Raw genomic sequence first — 18,839 nt, forward strand, 5'->3', positions numbered from 1 at the left:
CACCCTCTAATAAGATACTGCTGTTCTGCATCCTGATTAGTGTTCCATAAATAGATATTTATTGTTATGTCTGCTCCCCACTCTGTACCCCTCTTATCTCCCCCTTTTTTTCTGTACCCCCTCATCCTTTACATACAAAACTTAAATAATAAAAACTATTTATGATAAAAAATAGTATGAGTTTAGCCCTGTACTATATTTGAGTACATGTATTTCCTATAAAAAATGCATAAAATGTTAACTGGATGCTACATTTCCATCCAATACATGTGTTCACAGAATATGTGAATGTTAATAAAAGCATGTAAACGGTTATGGGGATGGAACCTATTGGTTCCAATGACCATGTAATCAATTTTGCTTGCACGGGTGTATTTGAAAATAGAGTGCCATCATCTTATGGATGCTACCTACCCTATCCACTTCATGTGAACGCATTGGAGGTCTATGGTGTGTCCTCAAGTGACCCCTTCCTGACCACAGGTGTAAGTGCTCATTATATGCTGCATGTCAAATGTTATCATGTTTGACATGCCGCTTTTCACATAGAGAGTCACTGGTGTTTTCCTAATGCCAGTGGGTAACCACCCTTATGCAATATATGCTTGGCTATATTGGTTTCTAAACACCAGAAAAAATTTGTACATCTCTGAGCCTTCACACAGTTTGTCAATCTGAAATTGTAATAAATGACTTTTCCTGATGGAGTTCCTTATTGCGTCCTTGCCCGGTGTTAAGAAACAACCAAGTTCCTAATGCACCACAGAGCTCTAGTATCAAAAAGTCAACAATATGAGCAAATGGGATTCAGTCTGATGCAAAGCTGGAATTTACAGCGTTGCTTCATCATTAGTCTACTGAAAAGCAAAGGGAAAGTAAATATTTTTGTACATCTGGTGAGACACACATGTACAATGCAATTCTGTTAAGTCATTCCTGTAGACAACCATAATGCTTGGAGAGCTATTTAGCCCAGCAAGGAAAGAACAAGTAAAATGTATCCTATTTAAACAAACATAGCATTATGAATTATGTTGGAATTCTAGAATGACCTGGGATGTTTCTTGCGGTGCCTTCAAATGAGATCTAATGGTGCAGTATCTCATAGAATCAACTGTCTCTCTGCTATCTCCTCCATGTCTAAAATAGAGCTTATCATTCTCCCTCTTCTCATAGTCATCACCTCCCTCAAATCTCCCTCATCATCAATAACACCACAATTTCCTCACTTTCCGCAAGACAGTTGCCTTAGTGTCCACTTTACTCTGTCTTCTGTTTTATTCCTCACATCCAGTCTCTCCTGTCACCCCCATCTTAGAAGTATTACCAGAATACAACCTTTTCTTCTTCTAATATGCACCAAAACTCTTAACCACTCTCTCATCATCTCCCACCATGACTACTGCAACCTCTTCCTATCTGGAATTCCCCTTCCCATCTATTTCACTTCAATCCATATTAAATGCTGCTGCAAGACTGATCTTCCTCTCTCCCCGCTCCACACCTGCCGCACCACTTTAAAAAATCCCTATATTGACTTCCCATGTCCTCCAGAATCCAGTTCAAACTAGTCAGCCTTACCTACAAAGTCCTCAGCAACTCCACTCCTTTATACATCTCAAGTCTAACCTAAAAGCACTATACCTCTGATCTGTGCCTTGCCTGGTCTCTGGTAACCACCCCTCACTCCTGCCTACAAGACTACTCACATACAGCTATCCACATATAGAATTCCCTACCACACCTGATCAGACTCTCCCACAGCTTTTAAATCTTTAAGCACTCTCTGAAAACCCATCTCTTTCATAGAGCTTACCTTACTCCCACCTATACAACTCATACTAATGCACCCTCACAACGGTCACCAATCTCTACTCTGGGGCACATGCTTGCCTTTTGTTTGAGCTGTGCCCTCGTCCAATTAGAATGCAAGCTCCTGAGCAAGGCCTTCATTACCATTTGTTTTCATATCTGTATTTATTTTTGTCTACCTAGTATGTCCCTGTTTTATGTATGTCCTGTTTTCCCTACTGTACAGCACTGGGGAGCACTGTGGTACCCCAATCATAATAATAATAAAAATACTTACTGTAATTACGGTAAATGTTTTATTGCCCACTCTCTTATAGTAGAATTCTCCTTCACCAGAATTACAGCAGTCCCTCTTGAAATCCCCACTATTAAACATTCCCAACTTTGTATTCTCTGGTCAGAGCATAATTGTGAGTGTAAACTGTGTATAAATAATTACATCAGTTTATAAACAATACATTATAATTGACACCCCCTACCAAAAGCAGAATCTCTGCACTATCCTTGCGGATCTATCTAAATAAGCTTCTAGCGGGATCACAATGCTCGGAGTGAGTCAGTACATGTCACTTTCTGGATATGATCATTTTGTGTTTTGAAACCTTATATAATAAGCCAAAACTGGCCACGCTGATATAACTCTTTTATTTATACCTGGTTTTATTATCTAGAACTACTCACTACTCACTATTAACGTCTTACACAAAATGATTTTTCAGCTGAGAATATTACAACTTTAATAGTGGAAATGGAATTTGAAAGGCAAGTTTTTTTCTATGCAGCCGGAAATTTTTAAATATATGCCTGATCTTTGGGCTCAGATGATTTATTTAACAGGCGCGAAATTTGTAACCTTTTCTTCTGAACGATCCACGGATGTTTCACATTTGTAAAGGTTATAAATTTGCCTGTGTAATGAAATCTTTAATTTCAAGCTAAAATCTCTCCGAGACAAAAACCTGTAACCTAAGATAAATGGGTGCATAATTATCTGGCGCTCGCAACTTTAATATACAGCACAATTAACAAAAATTTGTTCCACCCAGGCTTTGCTCTGGGTCTTCAAGGGTTAATATATATATTTAATTTGCGGGCTTCAGCATTCATTATGCAAACACAAAGTTGCTCAAGGGGGTTTAAAATATAATTGTCCTCCAAATGCATGCTGGCAAATTTCCTTGGTCATTTTTATCAGAACAGTCAGTGTAAGGGAATCATATGCAATGCCACTATCATACTGTCAACACTTACATGCTATGATATTCCCATATCTATTCTTCATTCTGTTCTCATCTTTCTTTGCTGACTCCCACGGTGCTGACTGTCCTTCAAAGAAGCTCTATAAAAAAAAAAATGAAAAAGAGTCACTAAACGTTATGCCACATGGAAAAAAAATAAAGAAATATATACTCTCCAAGGTTAGAAGCAGAATTGCAGCAATAAAATCTTAAAAGAATAAGACAAAAATGCCAGTTTGACTAAAGTAACAGAAATGATTGTTCACAAGATAATTTCATTACCTGGAGAGCTAACCTAACAATCATGTCGGGGTCATTTGTAAAATACACAAGGTAAAGTTTATGGTGTCGCTACTACATATTCATTTTCAAAGCACTATTACGTATGCTTCCTCTATAGGTACTGAACCAAGAATTAGCCACATAGCGACACAAATGGAAATGTACATACTGTAAGACTATAATGAGCTTCTACAATGTGTTTGTGGATCAAGTCATGAGAACAATGACAAGCATTTCCTAGATGCATTCCAGGTGTGTGGTAAGAATTGAAGGTACATACCTAGGGCTTTGTGTACTAACATACATAGAACCACATTGCTCTGTCTTAGGAGCAGAGCGGCACCATATGTAATACTTGTTTATTATATACAACACAGCTCTGCTAAAAATATGGTAGCAGAGGCTGCAGAGAATTTTGTTGCACCCCCTTGAGGCAAGCAACTACAGACCAGTGAGCCTTACATCAGTAGTAGGGAAATTAATTGGAAACACGCTTAAAAGTGTTGTAGAATATCTCAAATACAGCAATTTACAGGATCCTAAACAGCATGGATTTACTGGGAGCACATTGTGTCAAACTAATCTTATTTACTTTTTTTGATTGGGTGAATAAAGTAATAGATCAAGGGGAGGGGAGGTTAGTAGATATAGCTTATCTAGATTTTACAAAGCTTTTGACACTATCCCATATCTAAGATGGTTGAATGGATCTTGGTTGCAGGATAGAAAACAGAGAGGTATAATAAATGATGTGCATTCACAGGAGGGAAAGGTTATCAGTGGAGTACCCCAGGGATCCATATTTGGACAAGTGCTTTTTAATGCCTTTATTGGCGACACTGCAAATGGCATTGAAGGGAATGTATGCCTTCTTGCGGATGAGGCAAAGGTATGTAACAGGGTAGACACAACAGGAGGGGTAAAACAAAGGATCGGAAGGAAGACTACAGGAATGGTTAACTACAGTGTAATGACAAAAATGCAAAATAATGCACTTGGGTCTCAAAAACCCAAAGGCTAAATATAGTATTGATGGCACTATAATGGAAACTACTGAGGAGGAAAGGGATCTAGGAGTCACTATTTCAGATGACTTAAAGGCAGGTAAGTAATTTAACAAAGCAATAAGGAAGGCAAGTCAGATGCTTGGCTGCATAGGGAGAGTAATCAGTAGGAGATAGAAGAAAGTAATAATGCCACTGTATAGTTCATTGCTATGGCCTCATTTAGAATACTGTGTTCAATTCTGGAGGCCATATCTCCAGAAGGATATAAATACATTAGAGACAAAGAAGGACAACTAAAATGGTGCATGGCCTACAGCACACAATTTACCCAGATAGACTAAAAGATCTTAATATGTATAGTTTGGAGCAGAGAAGAGAAAGGGGGGACATGAGAGGAACTTTTGAATATATCAAGGGTTTTAACAAGGTACAGGAGGAAAACATTCTTCAAAGGAAGAGAAGTAATAGAACACGAGGACATGCACTGAAAGTGGAGGGAAGTAGGTTCAGAGGAAATGCGAGAAAAAACTACTTTAAAGAAAGAGTAGTGGATAAGTGGAATAGCCTCCCATCAGAGGTGGTAGAGGCTAATACAGCAGAGCAATTTAAACATGCAGCATCAAGGATAGCCTTAAAAAGAAACAAGGATTAAATAAGGTTTGAGGTCACCATAGGTTAAAACATGGGCAGACTAGATGGTCCAAGTGGTTCTTATCTGCTGTCAAATTCTATATTTCTATATTTCTAGCTTCCCAAAGGCACACCCATTGGTGGACGGCTGTGCCAAGCGAAGAAAGGAGACAAATATAAAGGAATTTAGTGATGTGAGCTAAAGCAAGGTAAGAAAGCATGGGGGAAATGTATTATCAGATAGTTCTTCTCTTGCTGCTTCTTGTAAATACATGTTTTATCTCTATCTATGCTTTATATACTCCATCCTTATCAGTAAACTACCTGATCAGTGACATACTTATTAACCATACCCAACACAATTAACAGCATCTGTAGGTAGCACTAGGAGAACATGTCTGTACATAGCAGTGTCATTAATAAGAAAAAAGTATTGCCTTATTTTCTTTTTTTTATAGTTTTGGAACCTTTTGGATATTGGGTCCAAGGTGTACAGGTGGAGTACAGGTGTATAGACACATGTCCTCCATGCTCTACTTATAATGGATGGATTTACATACCAATGTATTATTTAACCTGCTACCAAACTCTCCTAGATTATATAATTAACAGGTTTATATCTAATTCTTATAAGAATTATAAAGATTTACAAATCAATAGTAATGAAAAATGCTAATAATAGCGTATTGTTTCAAAATGTGTATGTACGTGTTTCTACAAAGACATTTATTAAAATGTAGCTGTGAGACATGACAGCAGCAGTACCATGCCTGGCCACAGAGGTCGCCCCAGTGCAGGAAGTTTTCTGATCACATGATGCTCAGGGCTAAGCTGGGCTGGGGAGATGGGCCGGTCCAATAGTGGGATACCTTGGGCTGGCTCACATTTTTTTTCCTTTAAAATGTTTCTAATAAGTTACTGAGTCGAGTTTTGCCCCCGAGCTAAAATTTGCCGGCGCTCCCCTGATGACACTCCATCCAAACCTTAACTTCCCTAAAATAGTAACGTTTTATACTATGAAAACTTTTAATTTGTGACACCTAGCAATTTTACATAATAATAAAACAGTTATAGTGCCACATAATTCTTTTATACAATATATTTGTGCTAGCTAACAGTTGAGTGCAATAAACTAGAGCCTGTCTTTTCTCCAAGTAAACAGACAAGAATTACAGTTTGCCCATGAAATTGGCAATGAGCTTGAATGCTTAATTATTCAAATGACATAAATACTATCTATATGAAAATAAAGGCTGTATTTATAATTAACAAAGGGTGCATTATAATTACATTGAAAATCATTTGCATAATTTAAGCTGCTACAAATTGATGAAAGGTTTTTCATGTCCATTTAATGGCAAATAATAAAATATAAAAGGATTGAAGAGGTTATTTAGAGTAAAGTGATGAATATTTTTCCCCGAGATACTGTTTCACTGCTCATTACAATGTTAGAATGAAAATCAGATTAAAAAATACAGAAAAATATAATAGTAAAGTATGCTTTGTCTGTGGAACGGACATAACAAAACATGCAAAAACGTCATACTGCAATAGTTATATTGGTAATAAAAACGTTTTATGCAGTAATTAACAAAATAGGTGAATAATAGCGGACTGGAAAAGATGTTAAGTGATACACTCTACAGTAACTCTCTGTTGTAGTATATATACATGCCCCCTGCACTGGGGGAGGTGATGGGGAAGGGGTAAGGGATGGTCCTCCGACGACTTTGTCAAAACAGGTAGTATTTCTATTGTATTGCTGTATTTTTTGTCTAATGTGAGTTTGTTTATTTGTTCTTTGCTGTTAATCAGCTAATGGCTCCCCTCTCAGTACCAGCACTCAGCATTAAGGCCAGACATACACTGCTGCTGAAAGTAGTGCAATAGTGCGCAATGACACTATGCACTCAGTCACTTCACTTTAAGATTAAGCCTCCCCTGTCAGGGCCTGCAGTCACGCATTTCTGTGGAGTTTGGAAGAGGAGGGGATTAAAGGGCAGCCTAGCATTACACAACACTAGTCACACTCCTTCCGGTTCCCCCTCTTAACAAGGTTAAACTGCTTTAGATGGGTGAAATAAAACATAGTGGACATATTTAATTAAATATACCTTCCAGTTCATTCAAGTATAGCACTCTAAGTAACCCTAAGTAATACACAGTCCATGATTATATATATATATATATATATTATATAATATACACCTGGTCGCAGCCATACAGTTGAACTTAAACAAGCAAAGACTATAAAGATATATATATATATATATATATATATATATATATATATATATATATATATATATCTATCTATATCTCTCTCCCTCTGTGTGTGTGTGTATATATATATATATATATATATATATATATATAGAGAGAGAGAGAGAGAGAGGGAGAGAGAGGGAGAGAGAGAGACATATATATATATATGTCTCTCTCTCTCCCTCTCTCTCTCTCTCTCTCTCTCTCTCTCTATATATATATATATAAAGCTGGTTACTTAGTTTTGGTCCATTCTCTCAGCTAGAAATGTATATAATGGAAAGTGTAAACGGTCCATTGTACTAACCTTTTTGTTTCTCCAAAAACACTGCTTGGCATAGTCTCAATTATTGCTCATATTAATCATAAGAAAGAGGGTAATCAAGTCTTGTTACATGTGTCATTTTATGTGATTGAATATTTTTATAGCATGGATTAATGTTCCCTAAACTTTCATAAATGTCATTAAAATAATCACATCAAACAAAATTAAATTTCATTTTTGCATAGTGGTTAATTTTTAGGCATATTCATAAACCAAGCCTGCATTCAGCAACGAACACCCTGATATGTCAACTACTTCCATTAGATAATGCAACTCCTCCCATCAGATAATGCAAATCCTCCCATCAGATAATGCAACCAATAATCCTGTGAATGTATGATTAATTTAGAGGTACCCTTCATCTTATGTGTCCATAAAACAAAATGTAATTTAACATTTTATTCATTGAAGTTTCTTTTTGCACAAGACATAGCATACATATTGTAGCATGAAAAAAAATACATTTACAAGATATAGCATCCTGTTATCACAAGATGCACAATAACCCACAAGGAACGCAAAGTAAACTTGCCAGCTTCATGTGATGTAGTCGGCTTCTGCAGCCAATAACAGTTATATACTTTTTCAGGCTAGTCCGCGTATAACGAAAGACTCTTCATCTCACACAAAACCTAAGGCTTTCCTTCCATCACACATCCCTTTATGAATTCTCATTTTGGATTCCACTACCATGCTCCATCACACTGTAGATTCTTAATGTCTGTCTTCATAAAGTGGCAAATGGAAATATAATATTAAAAAGGTATGGGGTTACTGTAACCTTCAATAATTGGATTTAAGGCATAACTAACATAACTCTCTAGTGGATAGTTTAGTGACACATAAATTTTACATTTTCATATTAATTTTAGAAGTGTATTTTACCCCCGAGTAAATTCTGGAAAATGGTTTATATAAGTAAAACTCAAATTTAGGAAAGAATGAATAAAATATAATTTATAAGTCTGTATAGAAAATTTATATAATGGAAACTGAAGTGCTAAATCTGATGAGTATTATTATTATTAGGATGATGATTATCCTCTATTTATAAAGCACCAACATATAATGCAGGGCTGTACATTGAAGGGGCCATGATATAAATGAATAACATACAATGACATTAAACAGAAGGTAAAGATGGATCTGCCTGAAATAAGAGTTGCGAGGAACAATTGCTGCATAATAACAATTGTAGCTAGTGATGGGAAAAGTGTCTTGGCTTTTATCAGACACCACTATTAAAGCAGCTATTGACGATCACCTTTTTTGTGCAGCTTCTTGTGATGTGGTAGAGTTGGAATGAAAAGAGAAATTGAAAGGTAAAGACATAAAAGAATATATATTCCAGTGGTGGAACTATCATTGGTGCGGCAGGTGCTGTGCACCGGGGCCCGTGGAGATAATAGCAGGGTCATCTTAACAACATCATGGGCCCCTGGGCAAAGCAGTGCACCGTGGCCCTATGTATATATATATATATATATATATATATATATATACACACACACACACACACACACATATACATATCTGTGTGTGTGTAAAAAAATAATAGTGATTGAGATAGATATATATCACTTTTTTTTAAATCCCTTTTAACTTGCCTTTCAGTTGCCTTCTTTTCTTCGTCGCTGTGGCTGTCCTGCGCTGCTCCGTGCTGTGCTCACTGAGAGCGCAGCATGGAAGAGGGGACCAGGGAGGGAGCCGGATCGCCACCTGACCTGAACAGTCATGTGACCGCAAAAGGTAAGTTTTTTTTTTCTCGTTTTGTTTTCTTTACAGGAGTCCCTGCCTCGGGCCCCCTTGTCCGACTGGGCCCCCGGGCACCAGTCCATAGTGCCCAGTCGGAAAGACGGCCCTGGATAATAGGGCCTGCTGCACAGCAGATGCAGGGAGTTGGAACTAGCGAGCTGTGGGCCCAGGTTCCCTCTTCCCTTTCTCCCAGCTTCCCTGCACTGGGGCCACACAGCTCGCTAGTTCCGCCTCTGATCTATTCATACTAGAAATCTTAAAATAATCTGCTGCTGGCAACCGTGACTGTCTTTTACCTTTTATTTTAACTGAAGCTACTCTGTATTCTGGTACTGTAGAAGGCTTTTGTATAGTAAATAGTTTCAGCTAGTAAATGCATCACTAAGCTTTAGGGGTGTAACTAACTTAGTTAGGAAACACTGTGCAGTGTGAGGATTATCTTTATTGCAGTAATATGATTTTACTATTGTGATGTTTTGTCTATTACACATTGTAGATGTCCATACTATTACCATATAGTGCTGTTTGCATCAGCGCCTGCACATTTTATATAGATTTAAATAAAGAAATGTCTGTAGATTCTTCCTTAGTCCCACATTGGTGAAAAGACCACATGGGCCCAGGCCAAGGGCGACAGAGGTGTTAGGGAGACACTCTTTGCACATCATTGTTCTAATTTTGCATATTGATAATCAAAATTTAAGTTCAGGCTTATTTATGATGAAAACAATGTATGTATTTATTTAATACATATGTAATATAGCAGTTAGAAGAACTATATAAAAATAAGATAATGAGGGATAGGAAGGAACAAAAAGTGGTCTACAGAGGCATAAAATACAAACCTGTCAAAGAGTGGCAAAGAAAATATTAATGCTACCCGCTAAGTTGCTAACTGAGTGATTTTTCTACTGACCATGCTTATCTCCAGCAGTGCTATCAGTGAGCTAAATAAGTACAATAAATAAGATATGGTTGCACAAAATTATGTCCATGTGGCAGCAACGCCCAACAGATATGCTACAATAGTAAATGCCTAAATCTGTAAAACATAAGTAAAATGTGGTACTCATGAGACCACTGGTACTCACAAAGACAATCAGAATATATCCCCAAAAGACTAAAGTCGATGCCAGATCACAGGGGCTATTGGTTTCAAATATAGTCTATATTGGTAAAACTAGTAGCAGAACCTAATTATAACACAATAACATCTAATCATGTCTAAAATACAGTATATTGCTCAAAGCATTTCATGACAAGAGTTTCATTTTATCAGTAGTGGACAGAGTATTTAAGCAAACATTTATAGATTTTTTCCATCCCTACATTCTCTTTGTGTCTAAATGTATTTTAGCAACTATATTTGATGCAATTACTTTGTATTCTTTTCAAATTAGAAAACCTGATTTTTTTCAGGCACATGTTTTCCAAGCATGACAGAGCCCTTTTTAAATGCTTGATTTATTATTTCCTTCTGTTTGCTTAGTCCTGATGAAATTACACACTTGTCATGTAACAAGCCACATTGTGCAGTTGCTGTAGACAGTTTGTGGAAGTTTATCCAGAAAGATCCTGATGACAAAGATTCAGAGGAAGATATGTTGCTTAACAACCTGAAGATCAGGGTCCATACAATAAAGAGGCCTTCAACTAACTGATATCTGCCTCAATCATGTTCCTCAAGTACAATAAAGCCTCACAATCTCTATATAAGGGTTAGCCGAAGATTTACCAAGATCATAGCAATGATCTGTGCACTTCACCAAGTCACAATCATAACCAGCTTTATGATTAACATGACAATAACTCACGGACCTACATCCTGAAGGTAAAAAAAATGTCAGATACAAATTCCGCCTACATCATAGAAGATGGCAGAATAATACAGATACTCCTGGATTACTCTTGAGAGAGTACATTCAGACAATGAAGTTCCTGCCATTAGATAGCAAACCATGTATGAAATGTCAGAACTGGAAATGGGAGTGGAAAGTAGATAGGATAAACGTACTGTCATCCAGCTACTCTTCATCTCTAATCTATCTGCCATGAGAAGGAGCATCCTCAAGATATAAACATATAGGTTTCCTTTGTCATTTGGCACTAGAGGTAGTCAGACGTTCATAGGACGGGTCCTGACAATAATCTAGAGTATTGATTAAAGAGCAGAAAATGCATGGACATGGAAGGCAAAGGTTTACTTTTGAAGCTTGAGCATTTGTGCACCCAAAAAGAATCCAGTATTACGAAGTTGAGATTTTGAAAACAAGTTAATTTATAAGCTTCCTCAGGCTTCACTCATGAACCATGTATTGGTAAGCATGATTCATAGGAGGAGTTATGTGGGCCACACATGCTGCGATACTGCACTTAATATCAGGCAATTGGGCTTATATGTATCATGTACTGAAAATCACTACAATGTCCAATTATAAGCTGTCCTACCACACTATGAGCCACCAGTTATGACAGAAATGCTCCAGCTAGGGAATAAAGGGACAGATCTCATCCGGTTTGCCAACCCAAGTGTGTGACTAAATTGGATACTGAAACTTCAGCCAGCTTTAGCTTTTAATAGACAAATAAGTCTTAAGAAAATGTTATGCAGTAGTGGAAAGCAAGTTTAACTGTCTTACAATTCCCTGGTTGTCAGGAAGTAAAAAAAGAAGAAGAAAAGAAAGTTTAGCTACAATTGAGTACTATGTAAAAACCCTAACTTGTAATCTAAAAAAAATTATATGGTTATACATGTACTTTATTCCTTTTCCTGTCATGCAAGAATTGTTTAGATACAATCTTCTGCAATTTGGGGGACTTTGTGGAGGTGAACAATAGCTGAACTTTTAAATCTGCTAAAAGATCTTAAACTTTAAAAAGATACAATTTTCTGGCCTTTTTTACAATCGTGCTGTGTGGAACATTCGGTTTATTCTAAGGTACCAGTCCATCAAGATGCACAAGCCTATAACCCCAGTGTAGATGTGCAGGACAAAAACAGAGCTGGTGTATTAAACCTTAAACATAGAACAATGTTTTGTCTCACAGCATTTAATTTCACATGAAATGTTAAAGTTTAATAGTTATATTTGAAAAACTTATAATTCCATAGGCAATAGCCCTGGTTGCCTGGTGGTAATCCAGAGTTGTGTAGAACTTGTACACTGGGCCAGCCAAAGACTTATCTGCCCACTGTGCTCGGCCGATTCAATTGGCCGCGCGTTCCCTTAGATACCTTGCATAATGTGTTTCCACAGGAATCTTCACTTATGTCTGCCTGCTCATCCTAAAGCTATAGAGAAGATTAGTATTATAGAGAAGTATTATAATTTAGCGATGTTTATGTGTCACTCGAAGAGTATGAAAAAACTGACCATGTTACACACTTGCACCCTTAAATACACCCCGATCTGCGCTAACAGCACAGTGGCCTAGTGGTTAGCACTTCTGCCTCACAGCACTGGGGTCATGAGTTCAATTCCCGACCATGGCCTTATCTGTGTGGAGTTTGTATGTTCTCCCTGTGTTTGCGTGGGTTTTCTCTGGGTGCTCTGGTTTCCTCTCACACTCCAAAAACATACTGGTATCAAAATTGGCTGCTATCAAAATTGACCCTAGTCTCTCCCTCTTTGTCTGTGTGTGTGTGTGTGTGTCTATATTAGGGAATTTAGACTGTAAGTTCCAATGGGGCAGGGACTGATGTGAATGAGTTCTCTGTACAGCGCTGCGGAATTAGTGGCGCTATATAAATAAATGAAGATGATGATGATGATGAAGTATGGGTAACTTGGAATAAGATCACAGCTGCGGTCACATAGGATAGTGGATATATCCTAATAAAGAAAATGCTAGGAACCAAGAAGTGACTGCGCTAGTAATCTGAATTCCTCTAAATATCATATATAGTCACAACATCCTACAGGTGCAAGCAAAAATGAGCGATGTTTTCTGTACCTTAATACTTTTGTGTGTAGAAACATATTGTGCAGGGTTCCTACAGGACTTTTCAGAAAATTGAACTGGCCCTTGTGTGGCACATTCCTTAAACAATGTTGTGACCACTAAAATCAATGTCATTTTGTGTTTCAAGGAACATGAAATGTGAAATAAAATTGCCCTGCAGTTACAGACCAAATAAATTATTGTCAAAAATAAATGACCAATTACTACCAAGTGGACAATGCAAATACATCTTTAAGGCCATACCTAATATATACTGGCATATACATTATACTGTACAGCAGTATACTGCTTCTGTGTTATGCAAAATGAGAATACCAAGTGGCAAACATAGGATACCTGATATAAGCATAACAAGATACAACTTGCTGAATAACTATATAACAGTAGACACATCATACAATGCAAACATTCTATCACATAAAATAGATTCATATGTAAAACAACCAAAAGTAGGCTGACCAGAACAACTGATAAGTGCTGCTGCTGATACTATTAGGTTCGGGGGCACCTAAAACATTGCCTGAGTGACATAATGACACTTATCCAGTATGTTCTGGTGTCCCAGAGGCACCCTGCACATGGAGTATCGGCTGCTGACATGGAGGAGAAGCTGCTGGCAACTGTCCCTTAATTTCAGTGATGGGCTATAAGAATGGCGCAGGCCTATAATGTCACTGCCCAGCGCCACCCTCCCAGACTGAAGGAGCAGTGGTGAAGCGCTACTACTACGCTGCTTTCTGAGATGGGGGGCGTGCCAACACTGCTTCCACCGGCCCTGGACATAGTCCCTTGTAAGCATTCACCTTATCAAAGTGCATTGTAAATTGGCTATCACAGAAAACAGCATTGTTTGTTTGTTTTATATTTGTTTACTTTTATATAAATATGACTAACAATTGTCTTGTTGTTATCTTATGTGCAACTTTATTTTCTACTGCACATGAGCCATAGTTTCAAAAACTTCATTTTTAGAGAGAAAAAAAGCTATTTTCTGATGTGAAGAGAAAAGAGAAAACTTAATATCAGATCTGAAAATTAGAACTATACCAAACTGAAACCATATCTTCCATTTCTGACCGTTTTCCTTTTCAGCTGCCTCTCTCATCCTACCTTTATCTCTATTCTGCTACAATAGTGCACATAAGATCAAAAGAGAGAAAGGAAAAGTAAATCATTTATTCTGTAAAAGCCTGAGGCTTAATTCATTAGTGCTCAGAAATATCTCCTTAGATTCAGACCTACTCCCATAAAGAATGGTAATGGAACAGGTGTTTAAAGCTCACTTGTAATGAACTCTTTAATTACTGAGCAAAAAAATATCACAACTATTATTGGAACTGTGGAAAAAGGAAAGGAATCAATGTATTATTTGTCAAAACAATGGTACTTGGAGTTTTGAAATGTAGTTTGATGAACCCTTTATATTTTTACACATTAATTTGATGATTGTACTATATATTTAGGTTGCAAATATTAATAATTTATGGACAATAAGTCCTCCATGAGCAAGATATTAATATATTTTCCCTAAAGTAAATTCACTGGGCAGCACTGTGGCTTAGTGGTTAGCCTTACGGCACTTGGGTCATGAGTTTGATTCCCGACAATGAGTCGGACACAAAGTCCATTTCAGGCGCATTGTGCACATTTCCACTTACACATATGCACAGTAAGCATCAGTTCCGTCTGCTTTTCAGACGCAGTGTACACTTGCGACAGCTTGCGTCTCAGTACGAGGGAAAGGGTGGAACACAGAGTTATGTAGGCGTGACTGTGAATAATTTAGATACTATGGGCGTCTACCCGCAAAAACAACCCTAGACGGATCAAGACGCAGACGGAACACACGTCAAAAAAGACTGAAAAAGTGCGACAGGAATTAGGTGGCGCAAGTAGTTAGCTAGCTGCAGGAACTCAGTAGGGTATTACAAGTGGGATGCAACTGCAGTTGTATGCCACTCATAATTGCATGTACGTCTTAGACGCACATTGCGTCTGACTCTAAATGAGGCCCTGTGACCTTATCTGTGTGGAGTTTGTATGTTCTCCCCGTGTCTGTGTGTGTGTATGTTAGGAAATTTAGCCTGTAAGCTCCTTTGGGGCAGGGACTGATGTGAGTGAGTTCTCTGTACAGCGCTGCGGAATTAATGGCACTATATAAATGATAATGATGGTAATACATTAGTGAAGTTAAGAATGCATTTTCTATTTCAGAGGAAGCATGCGGTTTTCCACTGTATAAGGTAGGATGTGAGTTATAGTTTACAGAAGCTGGAAGCCACAAGCTCCGCAAAGTCTTTTTCCACTCGGATGTTCTATTTTCTTCATGTATTGTTTTTTCATAGCACTAGAAAAGGCACGGTGGCCGTTCCAGTGTTTTATTGCTACTTTTTTGTTTTTCTCTTCCATTCTTCTTCCAAAGACTGCTTTACATGTGTTCTTGGAATACAACAATCTTCCCAAAGGAAAACATTGTAAAAATAAATAAAAATAAAAGGCTGCGACTATGACATGATTTATATAGTCACCAGTAGTCAAGATTCCTCCCAACTTGAGAAGAATATCACCATGTGACTGTAGCCTAAGTCTGTTGAATAACAATAGGAAAAGACTGCATGCGGATTGATATGGCGATTGCTGCAGCATGCTTGTCGAAACAAAAAAGATGAAGGAATCATTTCTTAACCATTAACTCCATTTACCACTAAATGCATTACAAAGATAAACCTGCTAATGTATGCATTTTAGTACTTAATTTATTCATATGCACATTCAGTTGCAGGAAAATGTACGTATATGGGTATTCACCTTTCAAATATAAAATTCTTGTAATTTAACTTCCTTGGTGCCAGAGGTGGGTTACAACTATATGGTCAGACCCCTTATCACATGTTTGAGTTACATCAATTGGGAATGCCTTTTTAATTTCTTAGTCTTTCCAAGCAAAATGTTACCAGGACATACAGAATAAGGTTCTCTTTTTGGAAGCATATTGAAAGGATAAACATTCACCTCTCCAGCACATATTACTTAGTTGCATCAAGTTTTAGCTCACAATTGAATTGAATCACATTTCAATACAGGTTGCCTCATTACAACAATGGGCAGGCTGGGCTGTGGGGCAGGGGGGCATCTACCCCCCTGGGCTGGTCCCATAGTGGGCTACTTTAGGCTGGGTCACCTGCATGTTTTTTCCTTTAAATGTTCCTAATAGGCTGCTGAGCCAAGTTTTGCCCCTTGGGCTAAATTTTGCTAGCACTCCTCTGATTACTACACACAACAGTAGTTATCACCTATTCATCTTCAAGTGTTGTAGTGGCCCTCATGAATCAGGAACTAACTCTCTCTTGGGGAGTGTACCTTTCTCTCTCTTTCACACTCTCGATCCTTCTATACTCTGAACTCCACTCTATGACTCTCGATTGCTACAGCCACAACTGCACTTAGGGGACATTTAAGTATATAGGTTACTTCTGGGTGACTCTCTGAGTGAGCCCCCACACTTTACACTGGACTCATATGTAGGTCTAGGTGAGAGCATACTCAAACTGTAGCTCTTCCCCTCAAGACCTCTGTCTCTTATCGTGGACTATCATCACTCAGAACTCACACTTGAGTCAAGGTAGATCATATTCGCCTGGTAAATCATATTTGGCTCTCTCAGGCCAGCAGACCTGCCTACACAGCCTCACTCGGAACTCAGTCAAGAAGGACTGGCACATAATTAAATGTGTCTGACCTGAAAAAAAAAATCATCCACCAATGGGGTGCAGGCTGCAGTATAAATAAAGGACCACTGTTTTAACTGAGATGCTTGCAAGAACAGTTACACTTGTCTGATTTTTTCATAGATATACAGTATATATATATATATATATATATATATATATATATATATATATATGCAAACACACACTCATATGGAATACTTGTCGCTTGCCATGACATTGGCGCCTGTTTTAACCTCAATATTTTTCCTGCTGAATTACCACTTCTGTCCTTTGTGTATGACTTGGCTTACCTGATCTATTTCACCATTTAATTGGTAGCTAGATAGACATACTGTTCAGTGGCTATAGCTTTGAACAACAGACCTGAGTACTGGTGAACATAATAAGACTTGAGGAATAGGGCTGATGAAGGCGAACACATGAATAGCCGGGCTGTAGTAGCAATTGAAATCATGGAATCTAGTGTCTGTCAGGATTAACATAAATTCAAGCGTTGTTCAAATTCATCCAGAATCCCTTTAGGAGAGTTTCAGCCCAAAAAAAGTGTTATTTGTTGTGCTGAAACCCTGCTGGGTCCTATTTCTAAACCATGAAAGATTTCAGAGACAGGTTCAAATTGTATTTCAAATTCAGTCCACAATCTTTGATTTAGAAAAATGTTACTTAATTCAGGATACACTCAAGCATAGGTCTTAATTTGTCTTCCGTTGATTCATTCTTTGAGGTTTTTTGGAATTCTGCCTAGTGACCTGGACAAATCACCAATGCAGAGGCTATAATACACTCTTTGAGACAGGGTTGGGAATCTGCTGAGGAGTATAGTACAGAGTTTCGCTATTGAGCTATTATATCAATGGAATGATCCTGGAGCTTTCTGAAGTTATAAAGGACAAAAAGGTATACTACTCTCTTCCAGATAGCTTGGAAAGTAGAATGCTATAGTATGAATGATTAAATATTATCTGTAAAGCGCTGCATAATACACTATATGGACAAAAGTATTTGGTCACACCTGTTAATTATTGAATTGAGGCGTTTCAATCAGACCCGTTGCCAGAGGTGTATAAATCAAGCACGAAGTTTGATCCGGCTGGACTATTTGTGGGACAGGGAGACTGAAGGAAGAAGTGGGTCACATGTCCATTCTGTGTTTGAACGCTACTCTTTCAATAGTGTCCGGTACGAATCCAATCATTATAAAAGTTTTACTTATGTTTGAATGTGGAAAATTGTATTACATTTATAAATAAAAGGTAATGCACAAGATTCTTTTCCATTTTTTTGTGGATTGGCAGAGCCATTAGATGGAAGAATACCCATGAAATGATGAGAGGCTATTGCTTGACGGCTCTTTATCATCAGACATGTTGTAAGCATGATTCTTATGGAAATTTGAAGAACACTGTTGAAAAGTTTCCAGTTTTCATATTTCATGGTGGAGAGAAAAGATAAAAGGGAGCGTGTCTCTGGAGGGACTTTTTGTGGATTTATTGCTATATTTGGGACATATTGAACTATGGAAGTGTTTTGGTGAGATTGGATTCCAGGTTTAAAAAACTTGATAGAACCATTCAAGAAAGTTTCCTGCTTTGTAAAAAGAAAATCAATTTTGTTAATACTCAAGTAGAGATTTGAGAAATACCTCTGTGTGAGAAAGTGAGCACTTTATGTACGTATATAATCTATTGTTCATAGCCTAGCCATGCAGTCTCCATTTGCAAACATTTGTGATACAAAATTGGTCGTTCTGAAGTGCTCAGTGACTTCAAGCGTGGTACTGTGATAGGATGCTACCTTTGCAATAAGACGGTTTGTGCAATTTCATCCC

General features: G+C 37.7%; 1 protein-coding gene across 13 annotated transcripts in view; it reads right to left on the minus strand.

The window, feature by feature from the left end:
• PTPRM (protein tyrosine phosphatase receptor type M) overlaps positions 1–18,839 on the minus strand; it is a 609,439-nt gene that overhangs the window by 91,335 nt on the left and 499,265 nt on the right. For all 13 annotated transcript variants that reach the window (XM_075213321.1, XM_075213318.1, XM_075213315.1 and 10 more), the window contains one exon: positions 3,064–3,151. In XM_075213321.1, coding sequence (XP_075069422.1) covers positions 3,064–3,151 — 88 coding nt within the window. The remainder of the gene's footprint in view (positions 1–3,063; positions 3,152–18,839) is intronic.

This window comes from Mixophyes fleayi, chromosome 5 (assembly GCF_038048845.1).
Source record: "Mixophyes fleayi isolate aMixFle1 chromosome 5, aMixFle1.hap1, whole genome shotgun sequence".
NCBI classification, from domain to species: Eukaryota; Metazoa; Chordata; class Amphibia; order Anura; family Limnodynastidae; genus Mixophyes; species Mixophyes fleayi.